General features: G+C 32.4%; 1 protein-coding gene across 1 annotated transcript; it reads right to left on the bottom strand.

The window, feature by feature from the left end:
- Window positions 1-1,354: 1,354 nt before the first annotated feature.
- LOC127729184 (filamin-A-interacting protein 1-like) lies at window positions 1,355-7,267 on the bottom strand. The gene is made up of 3 exons (XM_052236877.1): window positions 6,816-7,267; window positions 4,473-4,519; window positions 1,355-2,434 (listed from the first exon to the last, which is right to left on the bottom strand). The coding sequence occupies exons 1-3, from the start codon at window positions 7,114-7,116 to the stop codon at window positions 1,577-1,579; spliced, it is 1,206 nt and encodes a 401-aa protein (XP_052092837.1). The 5' UTR covers window positions 7,117-7,267; the 3' UTR covers window positions 1,355-1,576.
- Window positions 7,268-20,867: the final 13,600 nt, after the last annotated feature.

Here is a 20,867-nt window from a genome sequence, read left to right as displayed (position 1 = left end):
GCGAAAGACACCCATGCTACCTTAAAGTCGGAACTTTGGCATTAAAATATATAAGGTTTCTGGAAAATATCAGAATTCGAGATTTAGATATTGAAAGTTTACTTCAAATTTTAAAAACTTACACCTATAGGGACTTAAAGTGACGAGGGTCGCTTGAAAAGTTAACTTTACACTAAAGACGTGACTATTTTTATTTTCCATTTTATGTAGCAACATTCCTGCATCACGATCTCCTTGCGTTTAGGGTAAATATCTCCAAATTTATGCGTTTTTCGAGCGGTTGTGTTTCCTATCAGGATATATTAAATAAGTGGTAAATGCTAAAAAGGAAGCTGAATTTTAATAGTGAATTTGACGTTATTTCTTCAAATGAGTTTTCGGACGCCATTATGATTAAACTTACCATAACATCTGGATACAATTTACAATCTGTGTCACAGATGACTATGATCTGGGATCATGGATATGTTCAATTTTTTATAGTTCATCCTCTTTGCTTATAATAACCCAGATTCATCTGTCATGAGCTAAATGACGGATGTCACTTGAGGAGCAGGAAATGCTTACCATCGTCACTTGAGTTTATCCTACTTATTTAGGACGTTCGTGTTGCTCGATCTTAAATGTCTTGTATTTTGTGTGTTTGTATTCTTGTATTTCTGGGCAATTGTGTTGTAATTTTTCGACTAATGACTACTGATTGCCCCTTTGTATATTTTCTTACTTTCTATCTATTTATCAGTATTTGGGATAAATCCTTCTATCGGTCTTCTTTAAGACTTATGAATAAAAAAATTAGAGGCGTTCAGGCGTCTGAATCGCTCACCTGGTAAAAATATGTAGCACTCAGTCTCTTGAAAATCATTAGTAGCAGTGATGGCAATATTGCGCACACTAAATAAGGTAGTGACAATGTTTGACCCAGAGCCTATCGGGAAATATATTGTATAGGTCTTATCTTGGTGATCAGTTATGCTGTTAACAATATATCTCTATAAATCAACATTAATAGCTTTCTTCAAGAAATGCAAAACAGGGTAAAAATCATAATAGAATTAAAAATTTATTATGTCAGTGATGATAATGTATTAAAGTGTAAGAGTGATAAAGAATATACTTATTGAGATATAAGCCAAGGCATTACCCCTGTGTTCTATTTAAAGCAACAATGGTCATGTCTGATGGTGAATCAAAATATCGGATACAATTCATAAACTAGACATAACAAGAAACATTCACACACAGCTTACTAAAATCCATAGGAGAATTTTGAAAAATAAAATATTTACGCAAAGGACGACAGACGGCAATGGATGCAAAGTTCAACAGGGGCTCTTTTCACAAAAAGTCACAATGACAAAAATTGATCGTAAGTTATACTGAAATAAGTCACCAAACCTTTATACCAGGTGATTTTAAACAGATTAACTCTCCCATTTTATTAGAATTTTACAACAATGTATGTGTTTCTTTCCTATTAAACAAGAACACATTAGTAACGCTTTAAACACATCAAAATATTGTCAAGTTATTATTTTTCCTAATTATTGATCTCTTCGTGAAATAAATTTTCAAATTATGATTTGTTAGATCTGTTTGACCTCTGGATGGCATTCCCGCCAATGTATAATGTCCGTGGGGCTCCGGATGATTTTATCTGATTCAACCTATCTCTAGCAGATAACGCATTGACAGCGTCGTATATTTCGGACAATTTTTGGTTCTGTTTATCCAGAACTGTTTTATAAGTAGTATCCTCGGTTGTGGATTTTTCTTTCTGAACGCGTATAATCTCATGAATTCTTTCATAAGCATTCTCGATATCTCGTTTCAAATCATCACGTTCTTTTTCTTTTTCGTCTAGTTCTGTTTTAAGATTCCTGTTTTCTGTCAACAAATGTTTAGCCTCCATATCTGAATTCAGTTTTCCTTTTCTGACAGTTGATACTTCATCTTGAAGTTCTTCTACTTTATCTTTCAATCGATCAACTTCTTCCTTTAACATAGTATTTTCGGCTTTTAGTTGGGAATTTTCCAAGTTTGATTGTGTCAGTTTTTGCCAACGTTCGTTTTCCTTTTCTCTCAAATCCTTCTGGTGTTGTTTCAGTTGATCATATTTCAATTTGAGTTTTTCACATTCATTTTGTTTTCGTTGTAGACTTTCGATACTATCTTGCAGAGATTTTATGGCACTGTCATTCTGCAATAGCATTTGTTTCTTCTCTTGTTCCCATTGTTCGCTGAATTTCCCCAGTTTGGCATCTATATTTTCTTCCATCTCTCGAATGTCATCTTCTCTTCTTTTTTCAAAATTGGTGACTAGTTCCTCGGTTAACTTTCCACTAAATTCTGATAGGACTTTTGACATAATAGAAGCAACTTGGTCAATATGTGTATATCCACTGGCAAGTGCTGGCTCGTCAGAATGACTTATCTAAAATGATAATATATAGACAATAAACACTAGTTAATTAATATCCAATTGGGCATAACATAAAAGTTATCGTTTTCCTATACGTATACCTGACACTTTATCTTGCTTCCGATTAATTATCAAACTCATTTCATAAAAACAGAATTTCTAATTGTATTTAGCATCCTTCGTCGATAAACAGGAACTGAATGCGAACATTGTTAAAAGTTTCATATAAAATAGCATTGAAGGATAGCTATAACCCCTTTAGATTTTGAACATAGTCAAATGCATGAATGAAATAAATCCCAAACAGGCATAAAATAGGGCATGGAGATCAAATCATGTTTTTCAAAGCAAAATGCATTCTCCGTATTGGTCTGAAATCGAAATTTATCCCCTTTTTTGCGTTTTGGCAATTATGTTTAACACAGCAATAGATGTCAATAGAAAACTGCATACCTGATTAGATTAAATCTACATATAAGTCAACAGAAGCAAAATAGTCACACGACGCCTTATAGGAGTCATTGCCCTTTAAATGAACATTTTAACCCTTTTTGCGTTTTTTTGTTATTATTTTTACTAAATAGAAAAAGAAAAGCTGTTTACAGCAAAATTATCAGTAAGATGAAAAAATAACAAATAAGTCAACATGAGTTATAGCACTTAAATTTCAATATTTATCCATTTTTTCGTTTTTATACGACCGCAAAAATATGTTGGTCGTAAAATGATATGGCGTCGTCGTCGTCGTCCGAAGACATTTGGTTTCTACACAATAACTTGAGTATAAGTGTATAGATCTCTATGAAATTGTACCACAATGTTCCATACCACAACAGGAAGGTTGGGATTGATTTTGGAGGTTATTGTCTTAACAGTTTAGGAATTAGGGACCAAAAAAGGGTCAAAAACAAGCATTTTCTTGTTTCAGGACAATAACTTGTGTATTTGTGTATGTATCTCTATGAAATTGTACCAAAAGGTTCTAAGCCTCATAGGGAGGTTGGGATTGCTTTTGGGGTTTATGGCACTAACCGTTTAGGAATTAGGGGCTCAAAAAAGGGGCAGAAAACAAGGATTTTCCGGTTTCCGGACAATAACTTGAGTATAAGTGTATGGATATCTATGAAATTGTACCACAAGGTTTCAATGATTGATTTTTTGGACCATTATAAGTAAATGTCCAATTTCAATTGTTTAAGTTCTTAGACCACATTCATTCCGTGTCACAAATCTATGCTGTGTCAAATATTTAATCTCAATCCAAATTCAGAGCTGTATCAAGCTTGAATGTTATGCCCAACTGTTTAGGGTTCGACCTCTGCGGTCGTATCAAGCAGCGTCATTTTATTGCTATTATCTTGAACACGTTGATAGATAAAGATAAACCATAGATAGCAAAGCTTAGTGTTTGTGATGATTTTTGTTCTTTTTGCGTTTTCTTTTACTGTTATCTCAAAAGAACTTTAAATAGCAAAAAATGAGCAACAAGACACGAGCTAACAATAAGCTAACTATATCGAAATTGTCAATAGACTCTTTGTAGGACTTATTGTTCTTTAATGATGACTTTTTAATGATGATGTTTCACCTAATTTTGCATTTAAAACAATCATAAATAAGAAACTATCAAACAAAACCGATCTACAAATACGTCAACATGACCAACATCTGTTTTACCTTTGTTTGCATTTTTATCTTTGAAAACTATAAGTCAAAGATAAACTGAAGACAGCAAAAATAACAAAAAAATCAGGATCTACAAGAAAGTAAAGTAATGGAAAATGTAATTTGACTCCTTCTGGGGATTTTTTGTTCTTCAGCAATTTAAAGGGTGGTCGGAAATATTCTCGAAGTGGATCTTGATTAAACCGGATCACAAACAAAAGATGCGTGAAAAAGATGTCTGCCATTGTTGGTAAAAGTTTTAATGTTGCATATATTGCCAGGTACCCGATTCGGGAGCCTCTTATTTATAGTTTTGTACTGTATCGTTATGCACTGCGAGTCATGAAAGAGAATAATCAACGCTTTGGGGCTAAAAAGAACTTACCGCTTGAACAGGCTGCCTCTTGTGGGGAGTTTTTGCTCTCATTGGACCTGGAAAGCAAACAGAAGAAAGATTTCTATATTGAAACGTCACAAGGGTCAAATGTTGTTTTTTTTTTGTATTACAACGATTCTTATTTTTTTGGAGCAACTGGCCAACTGAGCTTATGTTATCACTTGGCATCGGTCGTCGTTGACCGACGTTCGTCTTTAAAAAAAATCTTTAACAAATCAAATATGTTCACACTTGGAAGTAATGTTAACTGCATGTCCTCTACAAACGATCCCCATTTTTTTCTTATAGGAGGAAAAAATTATAAAATAGAACATAGATTTGCAGTTTTTGGCTTATAAATTAAGCAGGTAAATATCTACAGGTCCGAAATTGTCAAACGACTCTTTCTAGTTGTCATTGACCTTTAATGGCGTTTTTTACCCATTTTTGTGTTTTGGGCTATATCAAATCTCGACACTACAATTCGATGAAGACAACTGTAAAAAGCAAAAAGGATCAGCCAAATCTATATAAAAAAATAAGTAAACATAATTGTAATTGTCAGTCGATTCCTTTTAGGAGTCATATCGGGTCGCCATCTTACTTAATTGCGTGAAAGATTGCTGCCAATGTGGCAAATGATTTTAAAGTTGCATATTTAACGAGGTGGGCGTTTAAAGATTCTTGGACCATTAGTTATAAAACATAAAGCTTTTAAACAGTAAATGCAATATATAGAATAAAATGCGGTGATTTCCCTGAAGATTCGCCAAATAAAGTCTTGAGAGTGACACACCACCCAATGATGAAGGTTCGTAAAACTGCCGTCAATAAAATGGTTTACTGTGAATTGGGACGTTACTCAATGTTTTATGAAAAATACATAATAATGATTCAGTTTTGGTTAAAAATATTAAAAATTGATAACTGGTTATGGAGATAAATTGGAGAGTTCTATTAAACCAACGACAAACTGAATTAGGCATGCTCAGTCAGAGATGTTTTATGTAAATATAGTTTTCATGATGATGGTTAAAACAAAGCGTAAATAATGTTGATATATTTATACATGAGCTAAAACAAAGAATGAAAGAAATCTGTATCACTGATGCTAATGCGTTTTTTTTTTAATTCATGTAAATAGATATAAGAAGATGTGGTATGAGTGCCAATGAGACAACTCTCCATCCAAGTCAAAATTTATAAAAGTAAACCATTATAGGTCAAAGTACGGTCTTGTATACTTTATAGATAATATATATGACACAGACATATTGCAATTTTGTTTAGATAGACCTGCTAATCAAATATATAAACCTTATATGGGTAAATATCGGATCTCTGCCCATAGTCTCAATATAGAGGCAGGCAGATATTACAATGTTCAATAGCAATATTGTTGAAGATGAATACCATTTTATTAAAGAATGTAACAGGTATAGTGATGTAAGAAAACAATTTATTAAATAATATTATTGGCAATTAAACTTATACAGTTGCTATCAGTTCACAATGTGAAATACATGTAACTTAATAATTTGGGTAAATTTTAGTTCATTATATTTATCCAAGGATGTATAACTAATATACGTCCTTGATTTATCATATCTGAATGGTTATTGTCATTCTCCGCCATATGTGTATTTTGTATAATTATTCAGTTATTGGTATGACACTGGTGCATTGAAAATATAATGTAAATATTTACGTTCTATAAGCTGTATTGCTTTTAAATACAGTATTATTATTATTAACTAAATGTCGAGTTGAAGAAGAGCAATCATCAAAGTGTTGTTTCTTTGATACACGGTTATTTCCCTTGTATTTTTAGGGATATTTATCTAATATACATCTACTCAAAAGTCCTTTTCGACGTTATAATCTGTAAAAATTATGTCCTTTCGGGAAATTTCCCCCTATTCTCAAAATAAACATTTATCCGGAGGTTTTAATCCAAAGTAGTTTGATATACATGGGATCTTACAAAAGAGTCGTGTTTCACTATTCATTGTGAAATAAGGTAAAACATCAATCTTCAAAAAATAATAACCATTGCGCTTATATGGCAAATGAACATGATATATCGAAATTAAACTGTATTAAATATTGCATATGCTTCTCATAAGCTACTAGTACCTAATAAGAAATGCTTAGCTAAATCATAACGATGATCCTCGACCGTCGAAAATACGGTCACAGACGTCATATTTGTCTACTAGTATTTAAATCATGAAACCTGTTTTTGTGGCTTAGTTCATCTGCTTCACAACAAATTGCTTTATACCTAAACTTCACCGCAAAAATGGAAATTTATATGCCTCGTTGCTTGATGCAATTAAGAAAAAAACTTACCAGCATCTAGCTTTACCACTGTATTTTGAAGTCTCTCCACCACATAAAACTGTCGTTCATTTTGAAGTGCTTCAAGAAAGGCATTGTATGCTGCAGGATGCGAAGATGATAGTAACAGTTGAATGAATTCATTAAACTTTCTCTGAGGAGTAGGTGGAGTTGCAGCATCAATCCTGGAACGATGTTCTAACTGAAACACGTCTCGTTCAATAAGATAATCCAAAAGAGGATCTAAATCTAGCATTCTTTCTTTCAGATATGTCAAGTTTTGAGTAATCCTTTTACGATTCTCTTTATTCATATTGTATCTTTGCTACTTTACCATTATAGAATTAAATGTGTTAATTTTCCCTCTTATATTTTAATTTAAATCGGATGTCACCTATCTAATGAAGTCTGTTTTATGCAATCCAAAGTGATAAGTGTACTTATGACGAATGCAAAAATCTCCAGTGAATGACATTCTAGTTAGCAATTTACTTATTTTTGTATCGATTATTTAAACCTAAAAGTGATCTAACAGTTTAGAATTTACTTAACCCAACCTATCATTTATTCATCAATACATGTGAATTTAAATGCAAACATTGTCAAAATACATGACAATGTAATGTTTACGGTAACTTGGATAAGTCCAATATTGTATCTGCACAAAACTTCTATTCAAATCGATTTCTGATGTATACAACTCATGTTTTTCCAATTTTAATATAAGGATTACTCCAAACATTTTTATAATATTACCAATTTCCTGCCTGTTGGTACTTATAGTTAACTAATAATTAAATCGCATGTAGGACAAGTTATTTTGATATCAGATCTACAGGTTTTTTCTACATTCTTTGAAAGCGTTTTAAAAGTCAAAATCTTGTGGACGCTCAGTTCAAAATATCAAATTCCTAGTACTGATAAAAAAAAACACGTGAGAATGGGACGCTCCTTATGGCGATGTAGATAATCAAGTTGTCTGGTCAACCTTATGGCGATGTTTGTAACCAAGTTGTCTGTTCAACCTTATGGCGATGTTGGTAATCAAGTTGTCTGGTCAATATTTATACAGTTTTCTACGTAAACGTTTTGCTCCATTATTTTGATAAGATGAGAAGTGTGGCCAATATTTGAGTTTTGACCTCAAATTATATTTTTTCAACTCAAACTAAACCTTTTGTCTTTTGGCACAAAGGTATATGTCATGTGGGTTTCACCTCTTTCATCAATTAATTCACCCTCATTTCTGAATCCTAAGGTCTAATAGAAAATGTCTCAAAGGTGCACTCTGATGGTTTTTACTCATTGTAGTTTTCTTGTCTGTGCTTTTATGGATGTACTGGTTAAGAGTGAGTATGAGCATCTGGAGAATTCAATCCGCCAGTCTGGTCTATGAAGCCATTATATGTAACTGTTCGTTTCCTTATAAAGTTTTTATCATTTTAGAAACTAAGAAGTAACTATTCTGTCCATTATTTAGCAAGTTTATACCATTTAATAGTATCTACCTTGTAATATTAGTCAGAGACTATAGGGAATTTTTCTCTATTCTTATATAGTACCAGCTCGAAATTTTACTTGAACACAAAAAGGTGACTTAAACATTTCTACATTTCCTTCAATTTACATACTCTATATTAACATGTGACCTGTTATGCATTATAACTGAGAAATGACCCTGAAGAGGAAAATAACGTTGATTATTCAAACATGAAAAGAGGTCAAAGTCTGATAACTACTGCAGCTGTACATGTACACCATGCCTTGTAACAATTCTATAGACCAAATATAAATGACCTCTAACTTATTTGACCGGACTATGAAAACTTGACTGTAGAAGTTACATTACAAAAAAATCAAAGAGCTTAAAGAATTTAAAACCATAAGCTATCCATATCTACAATATATGGATGTTAAAGCTCCTGTGCTGTCTTATATTAAGTTTTTAACAATCAGTTGACAATGTTGCTGCCACAGGATTGGCATATCTTGCATTCTGCAACTTGGACACAGGCAAAACTTTTCTGGTTTTCCAATCGTTTTGTCATGCCAATAAATTAAGTATTTTTACATTTATTCTGACAAAAACTATAAATCCTATATATGCATTGAATATCTGATTTACACTAATGGACACCTTGTTGGTAAATCGTTCATGACATATCCTAGACACTCTTTATCAGGTAAGATTTCAAATGATATATGTATACAAAATCATGACAGCAGATTATGTAATACTTTGATTTAGGTTATCTTAAAGTAGTACTTTTTAAAATTCTCTGAAAAATCATCAATTAAAAAAAAAGAAATGATTAAATATCTGCATGGGACAAATTTAAAAAAACTGTCAGTGTTTCCTATACAATTATATAATAGTTCACACTTTATAGAACCACATTTCAATCATATGTTTCCAAAGTTAAAATTTAAACAGGTTTGTATTCCCATTTAACTAAGTATAATGTTATATTTTTTTTGTAATTGATGTGGTGCAAGTATATACACATTAAATCAATTTCTTATTCAGTATAGGCAGAGACATATATACACAGATGTCTCTGGTATAGGACAATGTACATTTTGGGAATAATTTGGCCCTGTTAATTTACATTTACTGAACTAATTATCAATCACATTCTTTAATCATCAGAGAAAGCTTTCAGAACAGGTGAACATTATCAAATATAAAAAGAAGGATGAGAATGATTACTAATGAAACAACTTTCCATCATACACCAAATGTTGTAAAAGTTAGCAATAAGAGATCACGTCACCTTAAAAAAATATATATATATGCTTGTTTCCTGCTTCCAAGTTGAAAAAAAAGGGTAGGAAGTTGGAAATTTATTTTCATTTTTATACTGACCGACTTTAGAAACGCAACACTAGATTATTCTTTTTAATTCCCATTTTCAAATATGCAATTTTTGTTTAACAAACTTATGAACAGAAATTTCTTTCATTACTTCATTGTTTTAAAAAAAATGGCAGTTCGAAAGTTGAATTGATTACGTCATTTTCAATGTTCAAATCATGTCGTTTACACTGAAACCCTGGTTTTCCCCTTACCAAAGAACGTGTCATCGTCAAAAGCAATGACTGCATGTAACAAACGCCAAAATTATTGTCAGAAAGGTCAACCAATTCTGTTCGGCATGTTTTGGGTTCTGTTTTGCACTTTCTGATTTTGCCGTTGTTCCATCCATTTCAATGGGTTTTGGCAATTATGCGGTTAAAACTTAAGGGGTTTAAATGTTTTTCTGCAGTCGATTCTTTGGCAGTTCAGTTTATGAAAAACATTTATGGCATGAATATGTGCGCAATGGCATTCGGCAATTTGATAAGCAGTTGACGTTGCGGCCGTAAACATGTCTCGCAAATGACGTTGCGAAATTAAATTCTATTGACGTTGCATTGTCAATACATGTTGATCTGGTCATTGATGGTCTTCAACAAATCCCGTCTACCTGTATCGTTGTCGGAAGGACAGTAAAAGAGTTTCTGGCGTCATATTGTCTGGTTGCAGCACGTTCACGTATTCCTGTTTGCAGTATTCTTATGGCCTGATTCAGTTTTTTATTCCTCAGTCTTGACAATATGAAGATGCAACATTTTTTAACTGATTTAAGTGTGGCCAAGGATTGAAAGAACTGTTTCACAAGGAAAAAAAACTGAAAAAATCTTTTATGGGTTCCAAATTTGCTTTAAGAAATTCGTGCGACTTCAATAATCAGGTATGGTCAATAACCACAGGTAAGTCAGATGTTGATTTTTTCTAAGGAGAAAGAAGTATGGTAGGCATGAATAGTAGTTGTATGAGGATCAAATATGATTTGGTAAAAGAAATCAACAAAATGAGTGTTGCGTTTTTAAAGTCAGTCAGTATATTTAACTAGGATACGAGTAAATTTTAGAACAGGGGATATTCAAAACCAATACCAAAAGAGCATCACTGAACATTTCAGTAGAGAAGAAAGATACTTATTTGGCAATTGCCTGATTCAGTGGTTGACATTTAGCCCAAATCTCCAAATGGGGTTAACTCATGTTAGATAACAGGCTTAAAAGTGTATACGCCAGCTGCACATTTCGTCTACAAAAGACTCATCAGTGACGCCTGCTGATATAAACCTATGACATAAGTTTCATAAAATTCTGGCTAGAATTGTACACATGAGAGCACTAACAATGCAATTTTCCATATAATTAATGTTTCCAAGGGGCATAACTCTTAAAAATAATTGATCGGCACTGATACGCCCGTCGTCTTGTGTGTGAAGTTTTATGCAATAAGCATAAAAAGTTTCTGACATACGGCGTGACATGTGAAAACCCCCCCTTTTTTTTTTACAAAAAACTCAATATCTCTAAAATAAAATTTTGAATCAAAACCAAAGTTTACAGATCTTTAGATTAATATAACTAAGAAGTGTGTAAAATTTTAAGCAATAATCATAAATCGTTTTTGAGATACGGCGCGACATGTGAAAAACTCCTCCCCCTTTTTTAACAAAATACTCAATATCTCTAAAATAAAATTTTGAATCATCACCAAAAAGTATACAGATCTTAAGATTAATATAACTAAGAAGTGTGTAAAGTTTTAAGCAATAATCATAAATTGTTTTTGAGATACGGCGCGACATGTGAAAAAAAACACACACCTGTTTTAGTTACTAAGTCCCGTATCTCAAAAAGTTTTAATTTTATTTTCACCAAAAAGTATACAGATCGTTTGACCATCATAAGAAACAACTATGTTAAGTTTCATGAAATTTGGATAAGTCATTCTCAAGGTACGGTGCGACATGTTTACGCCGGACAGACAGACGGACAGACAGACAGACAGACGGACAGACAGACAGACAGACAGACGGACAGACAGACAGACGGACAGACAGACGGACAGACAGACAGACAGACGGACGGACGGACGGATGGACGGACGCTGGACATTTGTATAACATAATACGTCCCGTCAAAAATTTGACGGGCGTATAATAATTGATCGGCACTGATTTTCGAACTCGTCCTAGACATTGCTGATATAAACCTATGATATACGTTTCATAAAAATCTGGCAAGGATTGTACACGTGAGAAGAGCTAACAAGACCGGACGGACGGACGCGTTGTGCGGGTGACAATAAAATGCCCCGCGAGGGACAGCTTGTTACGACCGTAGATGTCGAACCCTGAATAGTTGGGGCAGGTATGGACACTATATTCAAGCTTGATACAGCTCTAAAATTGAATTGGGATTAAATATTTAACACAGCATAGGTTTCTGACACCGAAAGGATGTGGTGAAAGAACTAAAAAAATTTGAAATTGGACTTTTACATGGTCACAATATCCAAAATCTAAATACATAGTTAGATTCAGCATATCTAAGAACCCCAAGAATTTATTTTTTGATGAAATCAAACAAAGTTTAATTTGGGACCCTTTGGACCAATTTGATAACAGCATAGGCGGATCCAGGGGGGCCTGGGGGGGGGGCGCTTTTTGTGGGAAAAATTTGGTTGATTATATAGGGAATCACTGAAGCATGACTCATTAATAGTCCTTCAAAACTGCATCAACATGATGATGGATTAAAAATCAGCTTATCAGCCATGCCACTTAGAAAACACAAAATTTTCAAATAAATTTGTCACTCCATTTGTAAGTGCGTTAGTTGATGAATTCCACATGTTTTGTTTTCTTGATAATAGGTGGCAATTGCTTCATGAATGAATAAATAGTAAATACACAGCACTTATCCATATTCATAAATGTGAATATTGAGTTAATTACAAATATAAATATGTAATACAAATTGTGTGACGTTTTTATAGGAAGCAAGGGGAAAAAAATCAATTTATTTTGATAATAATAATAATGATTTTTTTATTCAAAGAGGGTTACACAGTAAGCTGTAAAACTTATCTTCTCTGAGGCCCTCATGAAATACATTGAAATATAACAAACAAAGAATTACAAAATAATCAAACAAATACACACATTAGCTAATGTGTAGGAAAATAATACATCACAAACTTTCCTTCATTCATTTTAATATTTAATGTTCATGATCAAGTTATAAAAATGTTAAAATAAACAAAATTTCAATTAACTTTATTGTTCCTGTCCTGGGGTGGTAATACCAGAAACTGAACACAATCATCTCTACCTGTTAACAAACTCAGTTTTTTGTTTTAAATACTGTTTGTTAAGTAATATTATCTGTCCCTTTATCAGCATGTGATTACAGATTTACAGCTCTACTTAACCATTTTATAATTGAGAGAAGATGTGAAACTTTCATTCTGAAGGGTTTCGATTTAAGATTGAATTGAGTCTCTAAATAATCTACAAAACTTACTTTTAGTTATATTCAAAATATGTATACATAATTTTTTCTCTAAAATGAGATTGATTTGATGCTATAACTATGACTCTACTTACAATTTCTATTGCTTGTGCAATACAGCTCTGAATTTGGATTGTGATTTTATGTTTGACATAGCATAGTTTCTGACACAGAAAGAAGGTGGTCTAAGAACTTAAAAATTTATAATATTGGACATTTACCTTTTATGGACCAATACACAAAATCTAAATACACTAGTACATGGTAAGAATCAGCATATCAAAGAACCCTAAGAATTTAATTTTTTGATAAAATCAAACAAAAATTTAATTTTGGACCCTTTGGACCTCAATGTGGACCAATTTGATAACAGGGCCTAATATCCAAAATCTAAATACAAGTTTAGATTCAGCATATTAAAGAATCCCATATATTCAATTTTTGTTTTGGACTTTAATGTAGACCATTTTGAAAACCGGTCCCAAAAAAAAATAATTTAATTACACGGTTAGATTCAGCATATCAAAGAACCCCAGGAATTCAATTTTTTTTTTTACATCAAACAAAGTTTAATTTGGATCCTTTAGACCTTAATGTGGACCAAATTGAAAACAGGCCCCAAAATATAAATCTAAATACATGGTTGAATTTGGCATATAAAAGAACACCAATATTTCAATTTTTGATGAAATCCTCCTAAGTTTAATTTTGGACATTTTGGACCTTAATGTGGACTAATTCAAAAATGGGGAACAAAATCCAAATTCTAAATACATGGTTAGATTCATCATATTAAAGACCGCCAAGAATTCAAGACTTTGAATTAAACCCCATTGAAATTGGTCAAGAAATAAGCAATTTATACAAAGTAAACTAAAAGTAGTGTTTTTGGCTCCTTTTTCCTAAACCATTAGGATCATAACACCAAAAATCAATCTCAACCTTTCTCTTATGGTATGGAACCTTGTGGTACAAATTCATAGTGATCCATAGACTTATACTCAAGTTATTGTCCAGAAACCAGAAAATCCTAGTTTTTTTGGCCCCTAATTACTAAATGGATAGGGCCATGACACCGCAAATCTATCCCAACCTTCCTTTTGAGGTATGGAACCTTGTGGTAAAAGTTCATAGAGATCCATTCACTTATACACAAGTTATTGTCCTGAAACAAGAAAAATGCTTTGGCCCCTTATTCCTAAACAGTTTGCACAATAACCCCCAAAGTCAATCCCAACCTTCCTATTGTGGTATAGAACCTTGTGCTACAATTTCATACAGATCCATAAACTTATACTCAATTTATTGTCTGGAAACAAAAACGTCTTCGGATGACGACGCAGACATCACCATAACATAATATGAATGCAAAAATTTTGCGGTTGTATAAAAACGAATTCGGGGACCTTCTATAAATTTTATACCAATAAAACGGAAATTTCAGTAGTAATCACATATCATTTTTCAAGAAAATTCGTAGGACAGGATTTCAAGAAAAGTTAATTTTAGGTTAAATTTGGTAAATTTTTTTAAGATATTTACGTGTATGGATTTTGATTACAATTTTCCAGATATTTTTTTGTTATATCTCAGAAAGTATGAAAGTTATATATATAATTTTTTCGATGTTCATGTGCAGTTCCTCATGCTCTAGTTGTATGCAGAATTTCATAAAATTCCGTCCGATCATCCATTTACATACCTGTTACCTTAATAATATATTTAGCATAGCTAACTGGTATTAACAGCATGAAAACAAAGATAAACTTTATTCTGGTAGCCGAACATGAAGAACTGTTGAAAATGAACATGTCAGAGTTAAATCAATTGTTCAAGAATTGCTTTATTAATTATTTTCTGACTGTTTCAGACAACTTTTCTGCAAATGAAAGAGAAATAAATTAGGGTCAGAGGGTCTGAGACAAGGACTGTCGGTAGACAGGAAACAAACATATTTTTGTTTGGCCTTATGGCCTTCAATAATGGGTATAACACATACCGCATAGCAAGCTACACAAGGCCCAAACATGACAAATGTAAAATTTGAATGTGATGTCTTTAAAGAGACATAGAAGCAAGATTTGTCAGATTTTTAACCAAAACAGGCTAATTGTAAGACATTTTCATGATTTTGGCTCAATTAATACAGAGCATAAGCATTGCACAAAATGCAAAAATAGAAGCCATTGTAGGGGTGACCAGCTGTCAATTTAGCTCTTGAAAACCGATAAATTTATCCACATAGCATCATTACGATCCTTATATGACAGTTTTATTCTAAAAAACATATGAATCTACTAGCAATTAAGCATCATTTAATATACTTTTAGGCCTTTATTCAACTTAAAACTATTGTCTGATCGGTTGTCAGGGGGAATTTTCGAAAAATTCAAAAACACTAAAAAAAATTCTAATTTAATATTTCTTGGGAGGACAGACTAAAATTTTCAGAGGTTGAAGACTAATTACGCTAGATAACACACAAAAAAAATGAAACTTTTTTTGGAAGTTATGCACAAAAAAGATCCACAAGTAAAGTCTGTCATCAAGTATTTTTAGTAAACAAGAGTGCACATGCTGAAATGTCTCGCCTACTTTACTAATCATTGATTTTATGTTGATAGTCCTAAACATAAAGCTTTACTACAAGTATCACATAAACTTAACATGATCCAAGAAAATGCGGCCAAGGTCAAATAACCAAACTGGAAATACATGTACACCTCAATCATTCCATACACAAAATATAGTTGACCTATTGCTTATAGTTTCTAAGAAACAAACTTAATCAGGAAAATTTAACATTGTCCAACGAACCATGCCAGAGATATGTACACCTTACAATCAATCTATGCATTAAATATAGTTGACCTATTGCTTATAGTATCTAAGAAACAAACTTACCAGTAACCATGAAAATTTAACATTGACCAATGAACCATGAATATGAGGTCAAGGTCAGATGATACCTGCCAGAAAGACATAAACACCTTACAATCAATCCATACACCAAATATAGTTGACCTATTGCTTATAGTTTAAGAAAAACAGACCAAAACACAAAAACTTAACACTGAGCAATGAACCGTGAAAATGACGTCAAGGTCAAATAAAACCTGCCAGACTTACATGTACATCGAAAAATATTACCACACACCAAATATAGTTGACCTTTTGCATATAGTATTAGAAAAAAAGACCAAAACACAAAAACTTAACTTTAACCAATGAACCATGAACATGAGGTCAAGGTCAGATGACACCTGCCAGCTGGACATGTACACCTTACAATCATTCCATACAACAAATATAGTTGACCTATTGCTTATAGTTTAAGAAAAACAGACCAAAACACAAAAACTTAACACTGAGCAATGAACTGTGAAAATGAGGTCAAGGTCAAATAAAACCTGCGACTGACATGTACATCGTAAAATATTTCCATACACCAAATATAGTTGACCTATGCATATAGTATTAGAAAAAATTCGTAAGGGTTCCGCGGAACCCAGTGTCTCGCCTACTTTTGCTGTTAATCGCAGGCTCAACAAAAATGAGGAAAAAAATTAATAAAAATATTCCTCTCTATACTATCTTTTGATTGTAAGTAGCTTCTGTCCAAGTTTGGTAAAAATCCAGGATAGTTTATGAATCTAATAAATGTTTTAAAAACTTAAACTGCAGACTGTATGTAATGTTAACTGGAAGAAAAACAAAGTCCATTTATAAGAAAAATACAGAAAAAATCGAACAAAATTTTAACAAAATTTTCTTCTAGATACTAGCTTTTAATCATAAACAAGCTTCTGTCCAAGTTTGGTACAAATCCAGGATAGTTTAAGAAAGTTGTTAAAATTCTAAAAACTTTAACCACAGAGTGAATGTAATGTTAACTGGCAGAAAAACTAAGTCCAATTATAAGTAAAATATGGGAAAAAATGGATTTTTTTTTTTACAAAATTTACTTCTGGATACTATCTTATGATCATAAACAAGCTTCTTTCCAAGTTTGGTAGAAATCCAGGATAGTTTAAGAAAGTTATTAAAATTTCAAAAACTTTAACCACAGAGTGAATGTAATGTTTCTTGGCAGAAAAACTAAGTCCATTTATAAGTAAAATACGGAAAAAATGGAATTTTTTTTTTACAAAATTTACTTTAGAATATTATCTTATGATCATAAACAAGCTTCTGTCCAAGTTTGGTAGAAATCCAGGTTAGTTTAAGAAAGTTATTAAAATTTCAAAAACTTTAACCACAGAGTGAATATTTGTGGACGCCGCCGACGCCGACGACGACAACGACGCCGACGCCGACGCCGACGCCGACGGAATGTAGGATCGCTATGTCTCGCTTTTTCGACAAAAGTCGAAGGCTCGACAAAAAAGACCAAAACACAAAAACTCAACTTAAACCAATGAACCATGAAAATGAGGTCGAGGACAGATGACACCTGCCAGTTGGACATGTACACCTTTAAATCATTCCATACACCAAATATAGTAGACCTATTGCTTTAAGTATCTGATATATGGACTTTACCACGAAAACCTAACCTTGTTCACTGATCCATGAAATGAGGTCAAGGTCAGATGAAAACTGTCTGACAGGCATGAGGACCTTGCAAGCTACGCACATACTAAAGATAGTTATCCTATTACTCATAATAAGAGAGAAATTAACATTACAAAAAAATCTTAACTTTTTTTTCAAGTAGTCACTCAACCATGAAAATGAGGTCAAGGACAATGGACATATGACAGATGGAAACTTCATAACATAAGGCATCTATATACAAAGTATGAAGCATCCAGGTCTTCCACCTTCTAAAATATAAAGCTTTTAAGAATTTAGTTAATGCCGCCCCCGGATCACTATCCTATGTCGAGCTTTCTGCGACAGAAGTCGCAGGCTCGACAAAAATTGTTATTCAAACATGCCTACTCTGTTGTTATGACTCATTAGAAAGGGATTTCACTTAACCCATATATTTCATTTTTCAGTACTGTGAAATTTTAATGTTATTAAATCAACCTGTAGCCTAAATACATAAAAATAATAGAATCTGAATCAAGATGATGTATCAATTAATTTTGCTTTATACGTTTTCAAGACAAAATAGTCAACTCAAACACGCCTGATCATAAAAAGGTGTACTGGACTTTCTCTTTTCTATAAAATCATTGCCCAGGTTTAGGATTAAAAAAAAAAAGAAATTTTGCCAGGAGCAGAGATGCAAATTAATGCTTTAAAAAGATCAATCTTTAATCTTTCTGTGGAATTTTTTTCAGCGGAATTTATGCTTATGCACAAAAAAAATCCACATGTTTTTGCACCTACCACAATCGATTGTTTGTGGAAAATTTGTCTTCAATTTAAAAGTTTAAACATCTCTAGGCTCCATACTAAAATTTAAGAAAAACATGTATATGAGATGCATAAAATCCTATATCATGCACCTGTATTAAACTTTTAAAGCCCATAGAAATAGATGTAAACAATTCAAATATACTAACTTGGCCTTTTTTACCTTCTCTAATAAAGAGTTCCATTTCTTTTGTTTAATTTCAACTGAGTATCTGACAGCCTGCAACCTAACTGTGAAAGGGTGATACAGTTTAAAACACATATGATTTTAGTGCCAATTTCACCCAAAAATCTCCTCATCATACTCAGGAATAAATAAACAACAAACACAATCAGCATAATAACCAATTTATTTGTGTTCTAACTGAACACTGAACACATGTATGAGCACAATAGTTTGTCAATATGATGAGCACTAAGTTACAATAAAATCAAATACGTATGTAGCTTAACAATACATGTATTATATTATCGGTAGCCCTTTATCAAATTTTTGTCAAAATCACAAATCATTTTGAGAATAAAATACAAAGTTGAAAATTTTAAGATGTATTACTTTGTATCAATAAGCACTGTTGACTGCTGTTCCTTAAAGATGGTAAAAATATCATGGTGCTTTGACAACAGGAAGTGCATAAACAGTGAAGAATACCTCTATTTAAAAGAAACAAAAACAAGTTTAATAAAAGTTACCTAGCCTACCCTGGATATTGTGTATTCATCAAATAAAACTTTTAGAAAAAACATTTGAGCCCCAAATTGAAACAAAAATGTTTTTGAACCCCATTCAAACAACTATTGCCTTTTGTGGCCAATTTGTAACTTTCAATAGGCTTTCAATGGAAATTATGTACCATATTTGCCACTTAATGATCATTAAATGAAGATTGTTTGTTGAGGGTCTTCCAATCATTAATCCCAAGGCACAAGTTTCAATTAAATTGAGCCTTGGAGTTTTGAAATTAGCCAATCAGAATCAAAGATTACCTCTGGCTATTTTGTTTTGGATTGTTATTTGCTTAAAATACAGTGGCAAGTATTTCACACATAATCAAGACAATAATTTTTTTTTATCCGATTATATTTTTTTTAAGATTGAAACCAGAACTTTTGATAAACAATGATAAAAGTCCCTCCATATATTATCCCTGACATGTTTGGTTCAAATTGGCATACCGGTAGTTTTTTCATGGATGAAAATTAGTATTAATACAATAAGAAAAGCATTCATTTTAAATAAGATGAACATGGGAATCAATGTTTCGCTATAGCAAGATTTGCTTTGTGCAATCTTGGTATACATTTTCAAATACTTTCAGTGTTGACAAGCAAGGTAGTTACAGAGAACTGGCGAATTATAATTGCTTCTAGTTTTCATGTTTTTATCCTATCTGAAAGACATCATGGACATTTTGTGCTTGATTCTTACCACATTTTGATTTATATTAGTTAAATAAGTAGACAAGAAATGAGCTGTCAAATTTCTGTATTTTGAAGGTAACCATTTTTGAACTTAAGAGGACAACTAGTATGAATGAAATTGATTTATTCTAAGGTATGTCGCTTTAAGGCTTGTTTGACTTCTCAAGTGCCATTTTCAATTTTCTTTCAAGGACCATAACTCCTGACTGGTAATGTGAAAATAGTCAATATCGAACTTGACCTTCATTTTGTCATCAATAACAGCATATCAAAATGGTTAAACAGTTCATAATTTATTGCACAGAAACACTATAAAGTACTGTTTAACAATCTATCAAAGATCATAAATGGCAAAAGTGAAAATTGTCTATATTGAAATTGACCTCAATTTTGTCATCAGTAACAACTTATCAAAATTTGAAAGCATTGGTTGAACAGTTCATAAGTTATTGCACAGAAACTGTTGGCAGCCACCCACAGTACTTCATCATTTCAATAACCAACTGTTTCCTTTGGAAAACACTGTTAAAACTGACATCTTAGAATTGTCTATTTCCTTTTTTTACGACTCCAGATGGATTGACCAAAATTAAAACAAAAACAAATATCATACAATATCAAAGGGGCAGTTCTCTGGGGGTAAAACAGTTTAAAAAAAAATCTAAATACATACAAAAATTCATAAATACTAGAAATACCAATGATGCATACTTTGCCTTAAGACATTCTAACCTTTTAACATCTGGAACATACACTGCAATTTAATGAAAATGAAAAATTCATTGTAAATTTCAAATGTTTACAAAAATAATATAAAATAAAATGCTTCGCTAGGCGCAGCTTGATACGACCGCAGAGGTCGAACCCTGAACAGTTGGGGCAAGTATGGACACAACATTCAAGCTTGATACAGCTCTGAAT

The sequence above is a fragment of the Mytilus californianus genome, unplaced genomic scaffold (assembly GCF_021869535.1).
Source record: "Mytilus californianus isolate M0D057914Y unplaced genomic scaffold, xbMytCali1.0.p SCAF_1, whole genome shotgun sequence".
Classification (NCBI taxonomy): Eukaryota; Metazoa; Mollusca; class Bivalvia; order Mytilida; family Mytilidae; genus Mytilus; species Mytilus californianus.
This window is presented reverse-complemented; position numbering and strand designations above follow the sequence as displayed.